Here is a 21,599-nt window from a genome sequence, read left to right as displayed (position 1 = left end):
CGACCTGTGCTTAGTTATGAATTTTATTAATGACCTGTGCCGTAGTTTTGAATTTACTAATTGACTGTGTCTTAGTTATGAATTATTAATGACCTGTGCTGTAGTTTATGATGATATTATCGACATGTGTCTTAGTTATGAATTTGATAATTATTACCTGTGTCTTAGTTATGAATTTATTATTGACCTGTGCCGTAGTTATGATGTATTTATTGACCTGTGTCGTTAGTTTTAGTGGAATTTATTAATTGACCTGTGCTTTAGTTTATACGAATTTATTAATGCGACCTGTGTTTTTAGTTATGACTGTATTAATCGAACTGTGTTTTTAGTTAGGAATTTATTAATTGACCGTGCGTAGTTATGAATTTACTAATTGACTGTGCTGTAGTTATGAAATTTATTAACTTACTGTGAGTTAGGTAGATTATTAATCGACCTGTGTCTTAGTTATGAATTTATTAATTGACCTGTGCGTTAGTTATGGAATTACTTTTAATTGACCGTGTCCTTAGTTTATGAATTTATTAATTGACCTGTGCTGTTAGTATGAATTTTATTAATTGACCTGTTCCGTAGTTATGAATTTATTAATTGACCTTGTGCTGTAGTATGAATTTAATAATTGGACCAGGTGTAATTAGTTTATGCAATTTACCTAATTTGACCTGTGCCGTAGTTAAAAATGATGTATAAGACCTGTTGTCTTAGTTGTGAATTTTATTAATTGCCGTGCCGAGTTTAGGATTATTAATTGACCTGTGCCGTAGTTATGAAATTTTAATTGACGGTCCGTTTTTTTTAATTAGAATTTATTAATTGACCTGGCCGTAGTTAAGAATTACAATCGACCTGTGTCTTATTATGAATTTATTAATTCGACAGTTTGTGAGTTATGAATGTATTAATAGACCTGTGTCCCTTTAGTTAATGAATTTATTAATTGACCTGAGCTTAGTTAACGAAATTTATTAATTGATCTGATCCTTAGTTAGATTTATTAATTGACCTGTGTCTTAGTTATGAATTTATTAATTGACCTGAGCCTTAGTTATGAATTTATTAATTGACCTGAGCCTTAGTTATGAATTTATTAATCGACCTGTGTCCTAGTTATGAATTTATTAATTGACCTGTGCCGTAGTTATGAATTTATTAATTGACCTGTGCTATAGTATGAATTTATTAATTGACCTGTGCCGTAGTTATGAATTTATTAATCGACCTGCGCAGTAATTATGATTTTATTAATTGACCTGTGCTGTTGTTATGAGTTTATTAATAGCCCTGTGCCTTTGTTGAGTTTATTAATCGACCTGTGCCTTAGTTATTAATTTATTAATCGACCTCTGCCATAGCTACGAATTTATTAATCGACCTGTGGCGTAGTTACGAATCTATTAATCGACCTGTGCTGTAGCTAGGAATTTATTAATCGACCTGAAACCTCTGAAACATAAGACAACAGACTACTTTACAACCGAGATTTAATTTCGCATTTCTTTGCAAATGTTGCAAAACCAACATCTACGGAATGAAGAAATATGAGAATCCCAGAAATGAATAAATACATAAGAGATATTGTAAACCTTTGGTCATTTTTTATTCATTTTGCATTACTACCCTAATTCAGTTCTCCTTGTATTTCAATAATTTAATTACATACTTACTTGTTTATTTATCAATTCGTTAACGCTTTCATTTTTAATGTTTGACCTCTTCTGTCTGTATTTCCCATTACTTTCTGTCACTTCCTTCTGATGAACTCCATATTCTTTGGAAGTATGAACTGCAGCGTCAAATGGTTTTTACGGGCTTCTTCCATAAGAATATATTGCATTTTCTGAATATAATAATAATAATAATAATAATAATAATAATAATAATAATAATGATAATAATAATAATAATAATTATTAATATTATTATTTACTTATTTATTTATATATTTATTTATTTACTTATTTCAGTCTAGCATTTGTGTGCGCAATAGCTCTCCAATTATGGCTTCCCTAACATGAACTACGGCTGACACGAAATGACTGTTTACGAGGAATGTTTTAACGATCGTCGATTCAGCGGGGCGATGGCCCCATGGGAAAAGGTGGTGCGCATCACCCCCCCCCCCCCCCCCCCCCCCCCCCTTCCCCGGCCCCTTCGTTCCCAGAGACTTGACCTGGCATGACACACTGGGGGATGAAAGCGCCTCTCTCGGTGACACACTTCGACAAGTGTTTCGGGATGAGGCGGATGGAGTTGTTGATTTTGATGAGCGTTTTTTTTTTTTTTCTTTTGTAGTGGTTACGACCGCCGTAATTGTCTGACTGCTAGTTACGTTTCACTGTTTTTAAAGTCAGCTGGAGGCATTAATGGCCTTTGAAGAGGCGATGATTACGCACGCACGCACGCATGTGCGCACCCACCCACCCACACACACACACACATAAACAAACCTTTCTTCTGTTTATTCATTTCTCACTGGTGAAAATAACGTCTGGTTATATATAGCATGGAGTTCCTCATTGCACGAATGGGTTACATGCTCGCCTACCGATTTAGTGTCGCGAGTTCGATTCCCTGCTGCCAACGTGGAATCAGGGGAATTTGTTTCTGGTGATTAGAAATTCATTTCTCCATATAATGTGGTTCAGATCCCAGAATAAGATGTAGGTCCCGTTGCTAGGTAATTACTTGGTTCCTAGCCACATAAAAATATCTAATCCTTCAGGCTAGCCCCAGCCCTAGGAGAGCTGTTGATCAGCTCAGTGGTCTGGTTAAACTAAGATTTACTTAACTTAGCAGGCTTTCAGATATTTCACACTTAAGTTATCTACTCAAATTATTTCTCTTTTTGGACCGACAAGTTCTACCGAAAGGCTAGGGAAGGTCCAACTCCTCGTAATCACATCACGAAACCAGAAGGAAGTTGCATTCTTCGACTAGTCCATTGTAAGACGGCCAACGCCTACGAAAAGACCCCGGACTTAGGGCTTTTTCGTTCTCTTCAAGTAGCAATTCAGAGATCTGTCCGGGCACATCAACAACTCATCAGGGGCATTACCATTACCAACAAAATCCAGGAGGGAAGGAACTGAGAAACTCAGATTCAATGCCCGGAGCTGACAGATTTTGTGCATTAGCCACAAACTCCGCCAGGAAAGAGACAGAGAGAGCTCCTCATCTCTCCAAATGCCGAGTGTCTGACTCTCTTCCTTGATGCAAGGATCAGAAGGGACACTTTTCAGAATGGTATCCCTGTACAAAGGCTGGGATAAGGGCTCATCACGGGCAACTCGAGGGCTCCGGATGTATATAAGGGTGACATCCCGCTGGGGAGGACGCACTTTACTTTGGAGATAAGACTGTCTGAGAAAGAGCCTGGTGGCCTCTAACGGAGGAAACCAAAAGCTCTATCTCCACCGGTTTAGTTGCAAGGAATGAATTGTCAGATAAATTTTTCATTATTTGCTCATTACTCATAATTTATTAATTTTTCTGGTCATGTTTTCAAAAAGTAAATACACTTATTAGTTATCGGTTGTGATTAGTTCATTCTTTTACCTTTCACCTCAAGTTTCAATATGTAACATATCTCATGCTCTCCCGGGGGAAGCCATTGTAATTTTGTCAATTTGTAGCTGATAGTACTTTGCATTATTTTTCTTTCTTCTCCCCCCCCCTCCCCCTTTTTTTTTGACTAGGAGGCGTTTCACTTCGAAACCCTATACTAGATTTCTTTTCCTTCCTCTATATTTCATGAATCATTTATCCAGTTTTGTGGAAGGCACAACTAGCCCCGTCTACAGAATGCCCTATGAGCTAGAGCCGGTGCTGGCATGAGTTAACCTTAATCTGCAAGAACAACTAAAATCCTCCGCTGTGTCTTCTTCACTTGAAAGACAGAAACTTCTTACAGACTCTACTGGATTCTTGGTCTCACTGTGACCCATCGAGGTATTTTTTTAAAATCTGTATGGAGCAGATTTGAAGAGGTGAAATAAAACAGTGTTATCGAATGCTTTCAACAATACAGTATTATGAATACAATAACTATAAATAAACAATTACACACATTTAAATGCATAAATATATATAAAAATATTAAACTACACAATTATAAAATTACATGTATAATATATATAAATATATATATATATATATATATATATATATATATATATGTATATATCTAATATATCTATTATATATATATATATATATAATATATAATATATATATATATATTATAGGCATAGTCATAACGGATAAAACAAGAGAGAAAAAAAAGTTTTGGCAGTCTTCAACACAGGACAATGTGGTTACTACTCTCTATCTTCGACTGTCTTCATACAAATAAAACTCCTGTCGCTCAGCCAGGAGAGTCCCTGTTCTATCCCACAGATAGGATGCAACATCACCGGATTTTCAAAGCGTTTGCTCATTTCGTCTTATCTTTGTGTGTCCCTGCTTTCTTGCTTTGCGTATTTCCTTTCTTTGCTATTTCTTTGTGGACGTCTCTGTTCATCCAATCAGGGATTGATCGACTTAAACACCTTCGTCAACTCACATGGTCTTGTGTTGTTTCTTATTTTGGTTATTCTCTTTCCTCTTTCTTTTGTACGTGTTTTTCCATCCTTTTATTCCCATCTATTGTCTTTTCTCTCAGTTGATTTCCTTTCTCCATATCACTCTTGTTCTTGTCGCCTCCGTTCTTATGTCTGTTTTGCGTCCTTATCTCCTCGTCCTGTCGGTCTATTTTCCTTTTTTTCATTTACGCTCTTCTCATTTTTTCCTCGCTTCTGATGTCTACCCTCCTCACTTCGTTCTTTCTCCTTCTTGCCTCCTTTCTTCGCGATCTTGTGTCTCTTGTTATTCCTCTTCTTCTTCTTCTCCACATTCTTTCCATTCTTCCTCCGTCTGCCGTGAGCTCTCTTCCCGTCCGCCCGTTTCCTGTTACCGACAACTCTCTTGTTTGATGGTCTTCCTTTGCCAACTCTTTTGTTTGATGGTCCTCCTTTGTCGCCTTTCCGTCTACTTCCGTGTTTCTTCAATGTGATAGTTTTCATCTGGCCCTTATCAGCTCCTGGAACGGGCACTTCCGTGCCATTGCGCACCAGGATTTTACCTGAGGAGGGTGAGATCGGATATTATTAGAGGGTGTGTTTGGCCCCAGGACAACTATTCTGTAAGTTCGGTCAAATGTGACAGCTAACGAGGGTAAGTGACGCCTAGAACATTGTGTAGATTAGATTCATCCAAGTGAGTCCTATATTTACTCCAAACAGCATCATATATTTTTTCTGTCTCACTCAAGACTCACCCATGTGAGTCCAGTATTCATTCCAAACAGCATCATATATTTTTTCTATCTCACTCAAGACTCACCCAAGTGAGTCCTATAGTCATTCCAAACAGCATCATATCTTTTGTGTCTCACTCAAAACTCACCCAAGTGAGTCCTATAGTCATTCCAAACAGCATCATATCTTTTCTGTCTCACTCAAGACTCACCCAAGTGAGTCCTATAGTCATTCCAAACACCATCATATCTTTTCTGTCTCACTCAAGATTCACCCAAGTGAGTCCTATAGTCATTCCAAACAGCATCATATCTTTTCTGTCTCACTCAAGACTCACCCAAGTGAGTCATATAGTCATTCCAAACAGCATCATATCTTTTCTGTCTCACTCAAGACTCACCCAAGTGAGTCCTATAGTCATCCAAACACCATCATATCTTTTGTGTCTCACTCAAGACTCACCCAAGTGAGTCCTATAGTCATTCCAAACAGCATCATATCTTTTGTGTCTCACTCAAGACTCACCCAAGTGAGTCCTATAGTCATTCCAAACAGCATCATATCTTTTCTGTCTCACTCAAGACTCACCCAAGTGAGTCCTATAGTCATTCCAAACAGCATCATATCTTTTCTGTCTCACTCAATACTCACCCAAGTGAGTCCTATAGTCATTCCAAACAGCATCATATGTCTTCTATCTCACCCAAGACTTACCCAAGTGAGTCCTGTATTCATTCCAAACAGCATCATATATTTTTTCTATCTCACTCAAGACACACCTAAGTGAGTCCTATAGTCATTCCAAACAGCATCATATATCATTTCTTTCTCACTCAAGACTCACCCTAGTGAGTCCTGTACGCATTCCAAACAGCATCATATTTTTTCTTTATCTCACTCAAGACTTACCCAAGTGGGTCCTGTTTTCATTCCAAACAGCATCATATATTATCTGACTCAAGACTCAAGATAACCCTCACACCCAAACAGCGTCACCCAACGACAGCGCAGGACTCACCCGTGCAGCATCCGCATCCTTCACCGCAATAGTCGTGCATGAAAGGTCCTCCGGAACACTTGTGTTCCTCGCAGCAGACCCCTCCTTTCTTCTTGCACTTCGGCGTGAGGGGGCAGAAGCCCTGGGGCATCGTGCAACAGCATTTGCAGCCCTTGCCCTTGCACCCGCCGGGGATTTCAACTTCACCAGCGCCGCACTTGGAGGCGCACAAGCCATCTGCCCTTCTGCACAGCTTCTTGAGTTTGCACTTGCCCGGTTTTTTCGCTGAGGGATGGGCGAGGTGAGAGAGAGAGAGAAAGAAAGAGGTCATTCCTGCGGATCAGATCACTGCTCGTGTTCGAGTTAATTTATTCTAATTTAAAAATCTTTTAGACGGGTAGCAAACGTTGTCTTTCACTGTTCGCATAAAAACAATAGAGCAAATGCGAAACGGAATCGTGTCTACAAATTTCAAAATTGCAATGGTAATAAAGATAAGATGTTATCATCTCGTTGCCACTAATTACTACTGAAGGATAAGACTATAAAATAGGGCTAACTAACGAAAATACACAGGTTTCTGAATGGAAGAGTACAGGGAGCGTGTGGTGAGCAATTTCAAAAAAGAGGCTTCGATGATGCAACATGACATGGTGAAAAATACACCAGGGCAGATCCACGTTCCCTTTCAAAAGAAGTTTCGAAGATGAAATTAAAACATGATGAAATATAAATTGGGCCAGACCCTTACTTCGGTTCAAAGGACCTTTCGGATTTAACAATCCGATTACCAAAAGCGTGATGAAATATAAACTGGGCCATACCCGCACTTCGGCTTCAATGAAAACATGATGAAATATAAACTGGGCCACGCCCGCACTGCTGGTTCAACGAAAGCATGACGAAATATAAACTGGGCCAGACTGGCACTGTGGGTTCAACGAAAGCATGACAAAATATAAACTGGGCCACATCCGCACTGCTGGTTCAATGAAAGCATGACGAAATATAAACTGGGTCACATCCGCACTACGGGTTCAACAAAAGCATGACGAAATATAAACTGGGTCACATCCGCACTACGGGTTCATCAAAAGCATGACGAAATATAAACTGGGTCACATCCGCACTGCGGGTTCAACGAAAGCATGACAAAATATAAACTGGGCCACACCCGCACTGCTGGTTCAACAAAAGCATGAAGAAATATAAACTGGGTCACACCCGCACTGCGGGTTCAACAAAAGCATGACGAAATATAAACTGGGTCACATCCGCACTGCGGGTTCAACGAAGGCATGATGAAATATAAACTGGGCCACACCCACATGGCGGGTCCAACGAAAGCATGACGAAATATAAACTGGGCCACACCAGCACTGTGGTCCAACGAAAGCATGAGGAAATATAAACTTGGCCAGACCCGCACTGCGGGTTCAACGAAAGCATGACAAAATTTAAACTGGGCCAGACCCGCACCTTGGGTCCAACGAAAGCATGACGAAATATAAACTGGGCCAGACCTGCATCGCGGGTTCAACGAAAGCACGACGAAATATAAACTTGGCCAGACCCACACTTGGGGTAGAAAAGATCACAGGAGAATGGAACGGAGTCCAACGATACTCACGCAAGCAGCATCCGCATCCTTTGGTGCCCTTACACAGCTTCTTCTTGAAACGGCCGCCAACGCAGCTCTCCTTGCTGCAGCAGTGACCGCCCTTCTTCTGGCACTCCTTGGACGAAGGGCAAACCAAGCTCTTGACACAGCAGGTGCAACCTTTGCCGCTGCAGCCTTTCTTGATGGAGATCTCGCCCCTCTTGCACTTCTCACGGCACTTGCCGCCCTTCTTCTTGCAGCTGGATTTGGTTCTGCACGGCTTCCTCGCTGCAGAAGGGTTCCGAAAGGCGATTTTACTATCTCTCTCTCTTTTTTTATGGGGGTTACTCAGGGAAGGAAAATGGGGTGTTGTTCGTGGTGATAAGGAAAATGGTCATGGGATATATACGGTATACATCACACGCATATATATATATATATATATATATATATATATATATATATATATATATATATATATATATATATATATATATTATATATATATGTACAGAGAGATAGAGAGAGAGACCATTGCGTTATGAATAAGAGCTCTAATGATGAATAACACAGCTATGTATATACGTTTATGCACACCGGACAGACAAGGAAAAACACATGTAGACACAAACACAGGCATATACATACACACACATATATATGTGTGTGTGTTTAATTGTGCATAACCCAACGAATGAAGAGGGAAACTTACTTTTCACACAGCAGCCACATCCGCCGTCACAGAACTTCTCCACGAACTTCCCTTTCTCCATCTTGCAATCATCTGCAGTGCTGCAGAAGCCTTTCTTGCCCGTGCATCTCTCAGAGGGTCTGCAGCCTTTGGGAGGAGGCAGAGAGACAGAGAAACGAGTCTCTTTATTCATGTTTTAACTTTTATACTTTTGATTTGCTTGTTACTTTACGATTGTGTTTTTTTCTGCACACACACACACACACACACACAGAGTCTCTAGGTTTTACTAGTTAATTTACGTTGTTTTAATAAACTGCTGACGGCTCTTACAAGAACGTCTGGCTGGTTGGAGAGATGAATTTCTAATCACCAGAAATAAATTATTCTGGTTCCTCACTGGCAGTAACAGGCGACTGACTCTCCCCTCAACTACCAAACTCCAGAATTCACTTCTTTCGTCTGTTTTTTTCATTGGATCTAAAAACCAATCAACTTCTATTCATTTAATGGCTTCCTTCTGGGGGGAGCTCAAGAAGATTATTACCATGAAATTCCTATCACCATTAGCTGTAAGATGACAATAATGAAAATAAGGAACTTCTGTTCCAAGGCATTACCTTCAGATACACAGCAGTGACATCCATCTCCAGAACAGCCACCAGGAATCTCTTTCTCATGATTGTTGCATTTCCCCTTGCGACAATTGCCACTCTCAGCCATGCACTGTGGACGGGTTTGACAGCCTTCGCCGGTTGGGAATACAAAAATGATGTTAGTGTCAGCGGGGAACTTTCTGGGGAACTTTCAAGAAACTACAGTCAAGCCAAAAGCATCCCTGAGCAAACATTTGGCTATATCTAGACGACTGGCAACTTCGATCCTCTGTTAACTCTGTTGTTAGGGCTTCTGATATCAAATTACACCTATAAACGCCATTACGCATACAAAGAGAATTCAGTAATATAGGCGGCATGCCGCATGAATTAATATAATATACATACATGCATTATGCATGTATCTGTAAGTAATTCCCGGCAAGTTTGTGTTTCTATCATTTTTGTTCCATGAAAATGTTGAACACTGATTCACTTTGAACATTTTTCTTATAAAAATGAAAATTACTATATACAAAGAGCAATGTTCCTACGTTAATTTACTGAATTCTGGTCCTCAGGGAAACCAAAATAATGTACAAAGTCATTCTGTTTAAGGACAGAAGAAGACTGTATGGCATAACTTTTTAGCCGAGTAGGCCATAACACTTCTTTGCCTCAGGCAGATCATTTCTTCCCTTGGTCTGTGAAAATCACAAAGATTTAGACTTTCAAGTTCAGCAACTGACTCTCTCTCCTCTATTGCCAAACCTCGGAATTCTATTGCCTGCAGGTTCACAGTGATCCAGCCAACTTCCATTCATTACAGTCTCCATCAAGTGGGGCCTAGATACTTATTATGGTGACGTTTCTATCGATAATGTCATTCAAATAACTGTCATTAAAATAAAGAACTTTTGTTGAAAGATCTAACCTTCAATCGGAGCACAGCAGTGACATCCATCCCCAGAACAGCCGCCAGGGATCTCTTTCTCATCAGCAAGGCACATCTCCTTACCACATACGCCATTCCCATCCATGCACTTTGGAAGGCTTTGACAGTCTTCACCCGTTACGAGAAGAAGTTGATGTCAGTATGAGACTTTCAAGAAACTACTACAAAACTAATGGACACTCTAGGTAAATTCATATATACCTCAATTACAGCAGAAGTTCCCTTCCAAAATTAATGACCAGATTAAAAAATAGTATATGACATCAGTGTCAATGCAAAATTGCTTACACAATAACCTACTTTTAGTACAATAAAAGTGCAAATACAAAAAATTTAGGTAGTACTTTCACCAATATTAATACTTAACACTCATTTTCATCCAAAATTCTATTGTCCCTTGAAAAAACAGTTAAAAGTGAAATCTTTGACAACGCACAGAATACATGCATTTTAAACATCGAAAGTTGGAATAGGCCAAGGATTCTTTATGTAAACTTTATATTGCTGACAACAAATTAGAAATTACATTTGCATCTTATTCTGAACTGATCATGGAGTAAATGGCACAAAGGACTAATCACGCTGGTCGACTATCAAGTTCTACACTGTTGTAAACTATGACCAAAGGTCCTTCAGATATTCACAAAATTCTAGTATTCAGGAGAAGCCGAATAAGATATTCAGTCATCCCAATGCAGGAAACAGGAGACAAGAAGCCTGCATGCCATGTCTTTTTAGCCGAGCAAGTCATGACACTTACTTTGCCTAAGGCAAATAATTTCTCTTCCTCTTGGTCTGTGAGTATCACAAGGCCTTAGACTTTCAAGTTTGGCGACTTACTCTCTCTCCTCTACTGCCAACCTTCAGAATTCTCTTCTTTCTGCGGGTTCAGTGATCCCAGAAACCACCCAACTTCCATTCATCACATTGTCTCTATCAAGTGGGGCATAGATAGTCATAAGTGAAGTTTCTATCGATAATGTCATTCAAATAACTGTCATTAAAATAAAGAACTTTTGTTGAAAGATCTAACCTTCAATCGGAGCACAGCAGTGACATCCATCCCCAGAACAGCCGCCAGGGATCTCTTTCTCATCAGCAAGGCACATCTCCTTCCCACATACGCCATTCCCATCCATGCACTTTGGAAGGCTTTGACAGTCTTCACCCGTTACGAGAAGAAGTTGATGTCAGTATGAGACTTTCAAGAAACTACTACAAAACTAATGGACACTCTAGGTAAATTCATATATACCTCAATTACAGCAGAAGTTCCCTTCCAAAATTAATGACCAGATTAAAAAATAGTATATGACATCAGTGTCAATGCAAAATTGCTTACACAATAACCTACTTTTAGTACAATAAAAGTGCAATTGCAAAAAATTTAGGTAGTACTTTCACCAATATTAATACTTAACACTCAGTTTCATCCAAAATTCTATTGTCCCTTGAAAAAACAGTTAAAAGTGAAATCTTTGACAACGCACAGAATAAATGCATTTTAAACATCGAAAGTTGGAATAGGCCAAGGATTCTTTATGTAAACTTTATATTGCTGACAACAAATTAGAAATTACATTTGCATCTTATTCTGAACTGATCATGGAGTAAATGGCACAAAGGACTAATCACGCTAGTCGACTATCAAGTTCTACACTGTTGTAAACTATGACCAAAGGTCATTCAGATATTCACAAAATTCTAGTATTCAGGAGAAGCCGAATAAGATATTCAGTCATCCCAATGCAGGAAACAGGAGACAAGAAGCCTGCATGCCATGTCTTTTTAGCCGTGCAAGTCATGACACTTACTTTGCCTAAGGCAAATAATTTCTCTTCCTCTTGGTCTGTGAGTATCACAAGGCCTTAGACTTTCAAGTTTGGCGACTTACTCTCTCTCCTCTACTGCCAACCTTCAGAATTCTCTTCTTTCTGCGGGTTCAGTGATCCCAGAAACCACCCAACTTCCATTCATCACATTGTCTCTATCAAGTGGGGCATAGATAGTCATAAGTGAAGTTTCTATCGATAATGTCATTCAAATAACTGTCATTAAAATAAAGAACTTTTGTTGAAAGATCTAACCTTCAATCGGAGCACAGCAGTGACATCCATCCCCAGAACAGCCGCCAGGGATCTCTTTCTCATCTGCAAGGCACATCTCCTTCCCACATACGCCATTCCCAGCCATGCACTTTGGAAGGCTTTGACAGTCTTCACCCGTTACGAGAAGAAGTTGATGTCAGTATGAGACTTTCAAGAAACTACTTTAAAGTTAATGGGCACTTAAGTAAATTCAGATATACTTCAATCATAGGCGAAGTTCCCTTCCAAAATGTATGAATAAATTAGAAAAATAGGTTATGACATTAGTGTCAATGCAATATTCTTGTACAATAACATGGTTAGAAAATGGACCAGAAAAACCAGAAAGTTTTTCTCAGTACAATAAAAGTGCAAATGTTAAAAATTTAGCTGGAACTTTCAACAACCTTGACACATAAAACTCATTTTCATCCAAAATTCTATTGTCCCTAGAAGAAACAGATAAAAGTGAAATCTTTGACAATGCACAGGATACACTTGCCTTTTGCGTATCGAAAGTTGGGATAGGCCGAGGATTCTTTATGTAAACTTTATATTGCAGACAATGACATTTGCATCTTATTCTGAACTGATCGAGATATAAATGGCAAGGAAGACCAATCATACTGGTCGGCTCTCAAGTTCTTCACTGTTGTAAACTAAGAGCAAAGGTCCTTCAGATATTCACAGAATTCTAGTATTCAGGAGAAACCAAATAACGTATTCAGTCATCCCAATGCAGGAAACAGGAGAGAAGAAGCCTGCATGCCATGTCTTTTTAGCCGAGCAAGTCATGTCACTTTCTTTGCCTCAGGCAAATCATTTCTTCCTCTTGGTCTGTGAGTATCACAAGGCCTTAGACTTTCAAGATCAGCGATTGACTCTTTTACCTCTTCTGCCAAACTTCAGAATTCATTACAGTCTCCATCAAGTGGGGCCTAGATAGTCATTAACCCTTGAACGCCGAGCCGGTATTTCCGAAAGTGTCTCCCGTATGCCGGCGGCGTTCGGGAGTGAGCGACGAAGCGGAAAAAAAAAAAAAAAAAAAAAAAAAAAAAAAAAAAAAAAAAAAGGAAAAAGTTTTTTTCAAAAAATCACAGCACGCTTAGTTTTCAAGATTAAGAATTAATTTTTGGCTCCTGTTTTTGTCATTGTCTGAAGTTTAGTATGCAACCATCAGAAATGAAACAAAATATCATTATCATATATAAATATTGGAATATATGACAGCAGGGAAAATATTTCATAATAGTATACAAATTGCACAGTGAGCAAAACGGTTAAAGCTAATGAGTTAATTTTTCTTCGTTGTATTGTACACTAAATTGCAATGATTTTGGTATATAACAAATTGTAAAACGATCAAAGCAACACAGAGAAAATATTATCACAGTATGATGCACGAATTCGTGACGTGCTGACGTAAATAAAAGTTGTTTTAAAAAATTCACTATAAATCGAAATATTGTGCTAGAGACTTCTAGTTTGTTGCAAAATGAAGGTAATTGATTGAATATTACTAGACTGTAAGTGTTGTAGCTTATAATTGCAGTTTTCGACCATTTCGGTCGAGTTAAAGTTGACCAAAGGTCGAATTTTTTCTATTTATCGTGATTTATATGAAAATATTTCTAAACTGATAAAAGCTACATCCATGAGTTATTTTTTGTTGTATTCTACATGAAATCGCTCACATTTTCATATATAAAACTTTATGTAACGGCTAATATAAAACGGTGCAAACATTACGACAATCGGACGTAAGGAAAAGGTTTTTTCAAAAATTCACCATAAATCGAAATATTGTGATAGAGACTTCCAATTTGTTGCAAAATGAAAGTAAATGATTGAATATTACTTGAATGTAAGAGATTTAGCTTACAATTGCGTTTTTCGACCATTTCGGTCGAGTCAATGTTGACCAAAGGTTGAAATTTTGGCCCTTATCGTGATTTATATGAAAATATTTCAAAAATGATAAAAGCTACAACCATGGGTTGTTTTTAGTTGTATTCTACATGAAATTGCACACATTTTCATATATGAAACTTTAGGTAATGGCTAATATAAAACGGTGCGACAGTCTGACAAAAGAATTTATGATTTTTTCGGCAGTTACCGCGCGGACGTAAGGAAAAAGTTTTATTTTTAAATTCACCATAAATCAAAATATTGTGCTAGAGACTTCCAATTTGTTGTAAAATGAAGGGAAATGATTGAATATTACTAGAATGTAAGAGTTTTAGCTTACAATTGCGTTTTATTTTACCATTTCAGTCGAGTCAATGTTGACCAGAGGTTGAAATTTTGGCACTTATCGTGATTTAAATGAAAATATTTCAAAACTGATAAAAGCTACAACCATGAATTGTTTTTTGTTGTATTCTACATGTAATTGTGCACATTTTCATATATAAAACTCAATGTAACGGCTAATATAAAACGGTACAAAAATGACGACAAAGTGACGAAATAATTTCTGAGATGCGTCGCTGATGCTTTTTAGTGCGAGAAGAAAGAAATTCGCGCCTGCGCACCTGGGTAATGCATGTAAACAAAACAACAGCTTGATCCGTGAACTTCCAGCATCCCTGAAGGCGCGTGATTAAAATTTTTTCAAAAAGTAGGCCTATAACTATTTTTCTGTGACGTTTAAAAAATTTTTTTGAGTCGACGTATTTTACGTCAATTAAGCACACGACAGGTAATTTTCGTCGACGTAAAATACGTCCAATAGGCGTTTAAGGGTTAAAGTTAAGTTTCTATCAATAATGTCATTCAAATAACTGTCACTACAATAAAGAACTTTTGTTGAAAGATCTAACCTTCAATCGGAGCACAGCAGTGACATCCATCCCCAGAACAGCCGCCAGGGATCTCTTTCTCATCTGCAAGGCACATCTCCTTCCCACATACGCCATTCCCATCCATGCACTTTGGAAGGCTTTGACAGTCTTCACCCGTTCGAGAAGAAGTTGATGTCAGTATGAGACTTTCAAGAAACTACTATAAAACTAATGGACACTAGGTAAATTCAAATATACCTCAATTACAGCTAAAGTTCCCTTCCAAAATTAATAACTAGATTAAAAAAAAGTATATGACATCAATGTCAATGCAAAATTGCTTACAAAATAACATGACTAGACAAGGAACCACGAAAAATCAGCAACATCCTACTTTTAGTACAATAAAAGTGCAAATGCAAAAAATTTAAGTAGTTCTTTCACCAATATTAATACTTAACACTCATTTTCATCTAAAATTCTATTGTCCCTTGAAAAAACAGTTAAAAGTGAAATCTTTGACAACACACAGAATACACATGCCTTTTACACATCGAAAGTTGGAATAGGCCAAGGATTCTTTATGTAAACTTTACATTGCTGACAACAAATTAGAAATTTCATTTGCATCTTATTCTGAAATGATCATGGAGTAAATGGCACAAAGGACTAATCACGCTGGTCGACTATCAAGTTCTACACTGTTGTAAACTATGACCAAAGGTCCTTCAGATATTCACAGAATTCTAGTATTCAGGAGAAAACAAATAAGGTAGTATTCAGTCATCCCACTGCAGGAAACAGGAAAGAAGAAGCCTGCATGCCATGTCTTTTTAGCAGAGCAAAACATTTCTTCCTCGTAGTCTGTGAAAATAGCAAGGCCTTAGACTTTTAAGTTTAGCGATGAACTCTTTTCCCTCTTCTGCCAAACTTCAGAATTCTCTTCTCTCTACAGATTCACAGTGATCCCAGAAACAACCCACCTTCCATTCATTACAGTCTCCATCAAGTGGGGCCTAGATAGTCATTCAGGTGAAGTTTCTATAGATAATGTCATTCAAATAACTGTCATTAAAATAAAGAACTTTTGTTGAAAGATCTAACCTTCAATCGGAGCACAGCAGTGACATCCATCCCCAGAACAGCCGCCAGGGATCTCTTTCTCATCAGCAAGGCACATCTCCTTCCCACATACGCCATTCCCATCCATGCACTTTGGAAGGCTTTGACAGTCTTCACCGAATAGGAGAAGAAGTTGATGTCAGCATGAGACTTTCAAGAAACTACTTTAAAGTTAATGGACACTCTAGGTAAATTCAAATATGCGTACCTCAATTATAGCTGAAGCTCCCTTCCTAAATTAATGACTAGATTAAAAAAACGTATATGACATTAGTGTCAATGCAAAATTGCTTACACAATAACATGACTAGACAAGGAACCAGGAGAATCAGCAACATCCTACTTCTAGTACAATAAAAGTGCAAATAAAAAATTTAAGTAGTACTTTCACCAATCTTAATACTTAACACTCATTTTCATCTAAAATTCTATTGTCCCTTGAAAAAGCAATTAAAAGTGAAATCTTTGACAACACACAGAATAAACATGCCTTTTACACATCGAAAGTTGGAATAGGCCAAGGATTCTTTATGTAAACTTTACATTGCTGACAACAAATTAGAAATTTCATTTGCATCTTATTCTGAAATGATCATGGAGTAAATGACACAAAGGACTTATCACGCTGGTCGACTATCAAGTTCTACACTGTTGTAAACTACGACCAAAGGTCCTCCAGATATTCACAGAATTCTAGTATTCAGGAGAAACAGAATAAGGTATTCAGTCATCCCACTGCAGGAAACAGGAGACAAGAAGCCTGCATGCCATGTCTTGTTAGCCGACCAAGTCATGACACTTTCTTTGACTCAGGAAAATCATTTCTTCTTCTTGGTCTATGAGTATCACAAGGCCTTAGACTTTTAAGTTCGGCGACTGACTCTCTCTTCGTTACTGCCAAACTTCAGAATTCTCTTCTGTCTACAGATTCACAGTGATCCCAGAAACAGTCTCCATTAAGTAGGGCATGGATAGTCATTAAGGTGAAGTTTCTATCGATAATGTCATTCAAATAACTGTCATTAAAATAAAGAACTTTTGTTGAAAGATCTAACCTTCAATCAGAGCACAGCAGTGACATCCATCCCCAGAACAGCCGCCAGGGATCTCTTTCTCATCAGCAAGGCACATCTCCTTCCCACATACGCCATTCCCATCCATGCACTTTGGAAGGCTTTGACAGTCTTCCCCCGTTACGAGAAGAAGTTGATGTCAGTATGAGACTTTCAAGAAACCACTTTAAAGTTAATGGACACTCTAGGTAAATTCAAATATACCTCAATTATAGCTGAAGCTCCCTTCCAAAATTAATGACTAGGTTAAAAAAACGTATATGACATCAGTGTCAACGCAAAATTGCTTACACAATAACATGACTAGACAAGGAACCAGGAAAATCAGCAACATCCTACTTTTAGTAAAATGAATGTGCAAATGTAAAAAATTTAGCTGAACTCTAAACAATCTTAATACGTAAAACTCATTTTCATATTAAATTCTATTGTCCCTTGAAAAAACAGTTAAAAGTGAAATCTTTGACAACACACAGAATAAACATGCCTTTTACACATCGAAAGTTGGAATAGGCGAAGGATTCTTTATGTAAACTTTATATTGCTGACAACAAATTAGAAATTACATTTGCATCTTATTCTGATCTGATCAAGGAGTAAATGGCACAAAGGAATAATCACACTGGTCGACTATCAAGTTCTACACTGTTGTAAACTATGACCAAAGGTCCTTCAGATATTCACAGAATTCTAGTATTCGGGAGAAACCGAATAAGGTATTCAGTCATCCCAATGCAGGAAACAGGAGACAAGAAGCCTGCATGCCATGTCTTTTTAGCCGAGCAAGTCATGACACTTACTTTGCCTAAGGCAAATAATTTCTCTTCCTCTAGGTCTGTGAGTATCACAAGGCCTTAGACTTTCAAGTTTGGCGACTTACTCTCTCTCCTCTACTGCCAAACTTCAGAATTCTCTTCTTTCTGCAGGTTCAGTGATCCCAGAAATCACCCAACTTCCATACATCACATTGTCTCCATTAAGTAGGGCGCATCGATAATCATTAAGGTGAAGTTTCTATAGATAATGTCATTCAAATAACTGTTATTAAAATAAAGAACTTTTGTTGAAAGATCTAACCTTCAATCGGAGCACAGCAGTGACATCCATCCCCAGAACAGCCGCCAGGGATCTCTTTCTCATCTGCAAGGCACATCTCCTTCCCACATACGCCATTCCCAGCCATGCACTTTGGAAGGCTTTGACAGTCTTCACCCGTTACGAGAAGAAGTTGATGTCAGTATGAGACTTTCAAGAAACTACTTTAAAGTTAATGGGCACTTAAGTAAATTCAGATATACTTCAATCATAGGCGAAGTTCCCTTCCAAAATGTATGAATAAATTAGAAAAATAGGTTATGACATTAGTGTCAATGCAATATTCTTGTACAATAACATGGTTAGAAAATGGACCAGAAAAACCAGAAAGTTTTTCTCAGTACAATAAAAGTGCAAATGTTAAAAATTTAGCTGGAACTTTCAACAACCTTGATACATAAAACTCATTTTCATCCAGAATTCTATTGTCCCTTGAAGAAACAGATAAAAGGGAAATCTTTGACAATGCACAGGATACACTTGCCTTTTGCGCATCGAAAGTTGGGGTAGGCCGAGGATTCTTTATGTAAACTTTACATTGCAGACAATGACATTTGCATTTTATTCTAAACTGATCGAGAAGTAAATGGCAAGGAAGACTGGTCGACTCTCAAGTTCTACACTGTTGCAAACTAAGAACAAAGGTCCTTCAGATATTCACAAAATTCTAGTATTCAGGAGAAACCGAATAATGTATTCAGTCATCCCAATGCAGGAAACAGGAGACAAGAAGCCTGCATGCCATGTCTTTTTAGCCGTGTAAGTCATGACACTTTCTTTGCCTCTGGCAAATCATTTCTTCCTCTTGGTCTGTGAAAATCATAAGGCCTTAGACTTTCAAGTTCAGCAATTGTCTCTTTTCCCTCTTCTGCCAAACTTCAGAATTCTCTTCTTTCTGTAGGTTCAGTGATCCCAGAAACCACCCAACTTCCATTCATCACATTGTCTCCATTAAGTAGGGTATAGATAGTCATTAAGGTGAAGTTTCTATCGATAATGTCATTCAAATAACTGTTATTAAAATAAAGAACTTTTGTTAAAAGATCTAACCTTCAATCGGAGCACAGCAGTGACATCCATCCCCAGAACAGCCGCCAGGGATCTCTTTCTCATCACAAGGCACATCTCCTTCCCACATACGCCATTCCCATCCATGCACTTTGGAAGGCTTTGACAGTCTTCACCCGTTACGAGAAGAAGTTGATGTCAGTATGAGACTTTCAAGAAACTACTACAAAACTAATGGACACTCTAGGTAAATTCATATATACCTCAGTTACAGCAGAAGTTCCCTTCCAAAATTAATGACCAGATTAAAAAATAGTATATGACATCAGTGTCAATGCAAAATTGCTTACACAATAACATGACTAGACAAGGAACCAAGAAAATCAGCAACATCCTACTTTTAGTACAATAAAAGTGATCCAGCCAACTTCCATTCATTACAGTCTCCATCAAGTGGGGCCTAGATACTTATTATGGTGACGTTTCTATCGATAATGTCATTCAAATAACTGTCATTAAAATAAAGAACTTTTGTTGAAAGATCTAACCTTCAATCGGAGCACAGCAGTGACATCCATCCCCAGAACAGCCGCCAGGGATCTCTTTCTCATCAGCAAGGCACATCTCCTTCCCACATACGCCATTCCCATCCATGCACTTTGGAAGGCTTTGACAGTCTTCACCCGTTACGAGAAGAAGTTGATGTCAGTATGAGACTTTCAAGAAACTACTGTAAAACTAATGGACACTCTAAGTAAATTCAAATATACATTAATTATAGGTGAAGTTCCCTTCCAAAATTATTGACTAAATGTGAAAAAAAGGTTATGACATGTTATATAAAATAATAGACATTAGAATAATGACCTAACCTTCATACGGAGCACAGCAGACACAGCCATTTCCAGAACAGCCACCCATGACTTCTTTCTCACTATCACGGCACGTCCCCTTTCGACATATGCCACCCTCATCCAAGCACTTGGGATGTCTTTGACATTCTCCATCTGTTAGGAGAATACGATGATGTCAATTAGAAACTTTCATGGACCCATATACTAAAGATAAATGCCACTCTAAATGAATTCAGCTAAGATACAAAGATAATTGGTTACATGCTGAAATAATTTTACTGAATTCTGGTCAGCCATCCATACAAAAAAGCGAAGCAGTAGGTAGAGTTCAAAAAATAAATATATCATACTATTTTCTGCAGTACTAATCAATCAAGTGTAACTCCTAACTATAGTTACTGCCCAACTTCAAAAGTCTTTTCGTTTGATTTTTTCCATTAGGTGGGGCCTTGTTAAAGTCACTAAAGTGATTTTCTACACAAAATTTGTTTTAAATTAATAGTAATCTAAATAAGGGGCTTTTGTTCAAAGGTCTAACCTTCAACCGGAGCACAGCAGTGACAGCCGTTTCCATAACAGCCATGAGGAATCTCCTTCTCATCACCATAGCACATCCCCTTCCGACATGTGCCATTCTCAGCCATACACAAAGGAAGATTTTGACATACTTCAACTGTCAGGAGGTAAAGTGATGTCAGTGAGAAACTTTTAACGACCCATACATTAAAGCTGAAAGCCACTCGAAGTAAATTTAGCCAAAATGTACAGTAGATACCTGTCAAAACAATTGTACTTGCTTCTGGTTTATATCCAATGAAAAAAAGCCCAGCAGTAAACAGAGTTCAAGAATAAAATATATCATAACATTTTCTGCATTGCTAACCAATGAGGTATAACCCTTAAATACTTATAGTTACTGTCAACCTTCATAAGCATCTTCCACTTTCTGCTTGCACTGATTCTTAGAACCACCCTTTTTCTTTTCCTTTGATTTTTTCCATTAGGTAGGACCTAGATAAAGATACTTAAATGATTTTCCATACAAAATTTCCTTAAGTTAATAGTAATCTAAATAAAGAACTTCTGCTCAAAACTCTAACCTTCAACCGGAGCACAGCAGTGACAGCCGTTTCCATAACAGCCATGAGGAATCTCCTTCTCATCACCATAGCACATCCCCTTCCGACATGTGCCATTCTCAGCCATACACAGAGGAAGATTTTGACATACTTCAACTGTCAGGAGATAAAATGATGTCAGTGAGAAACTTTTAATGACTCATACATTAAAGCTGAAAGCCATTCGAGGTAAATTTAAAAAATGTACAGTACATGCCTGTAAAAATAATTTTACTTAGTTCTGGTTTATAACTAACGCATAAAAAGCCCAGCAGTAACTAGAGTTGAAAAATTAAATATATTATACAATTTTCTGC

The 21,599-nt window shown here is 38.1% G+C and overlaps 1 protein-coding gene across 1 annotated transcript in view; it reads right to left on the bottom strand.

The window, feature by feature from the left end:
* Positions 1-4,251: 4,251 nt before the first annotated feature.
* The window catches only part of LOC135197316 (papilin-like), a 30,168-nt gene continuing 12,820 nt past the window's right edge, over positions 4,252-21,599 (bottom strand). The window contains exons 15-30 of the mRNA XM_064224460.1: positions 21,265-21,399; positions 20,703-20,837; positions 20,183-20,317; positions 19,859-19,987; positions 18,285-18,413; positions 17,190-17,318; positions 16,117-16,245; positions 15,052-15,180; positions 12,227-12,355; positions 11,173-11,301; positions 10,119-10,247; positions 9,209-9,334; positions 8,610-8,735; positions 7,928-8,185; positions 6,319-6,582; positions 4,252-5,125 (exon numbers count right to left, since the gene is read on the bottom strand). Coding sequence (XP_064080530.1) covers positions 4,713-5,125; positions 6,319-6,582; positions 7,928-8,185; positions 8,610-8,735; positions 9,209-9,334; positions 10,119-10,247; positions 11,173-11,301; positions 12,227-12,355; positions 15,052-15,180; positions 16,117-16,245; positions 17,190-17,318; positions 18,285-18,413; positions 19,859-19,987; positions 20,183-20,317; positions 20,703-20,837; positions 21,265-21,399 — 2,624 coding nt within the window. The 3' untranslated portion in view covers positions 4,252-4,712. The remainder of the gene's footprint in view (positions 5,126-6,318; positions 6,583-7,927; positions 8,186-8,609; positions 8,736-9,208; positions 9,335-10,118; positions 10,248-11,172; positions 11,302-12,226; positions 12,356-15,051; positions 15,181-16,116; positions 16,246-17,189; positions 17,319-18,284; positions 18,414-19,858; positions 19,988-20,182; positions 20,318-20,702; positions 20,838-21,264; positions 21,400-21,599) is intronic.

This window comes from Macrobrachium nipponense, chromosome 23 (assembly GCF_015104395.2).
Source record: "Macrobrachium nipponense isolate FS-2020 chromosome 23, ASM1510439v2, whole genome shotgun sequence".
NCBI lineage: Eukaryota > Metazoa > Arthropoda > Malacostraca > Decapoda > Palaemonidae > Macrobrachium > Macrobrachium nipponense.
Note: the sequence above shows the minus strand (reverse complement) of the source record. Positions and strands in the feature narration are given on the sequence as shown.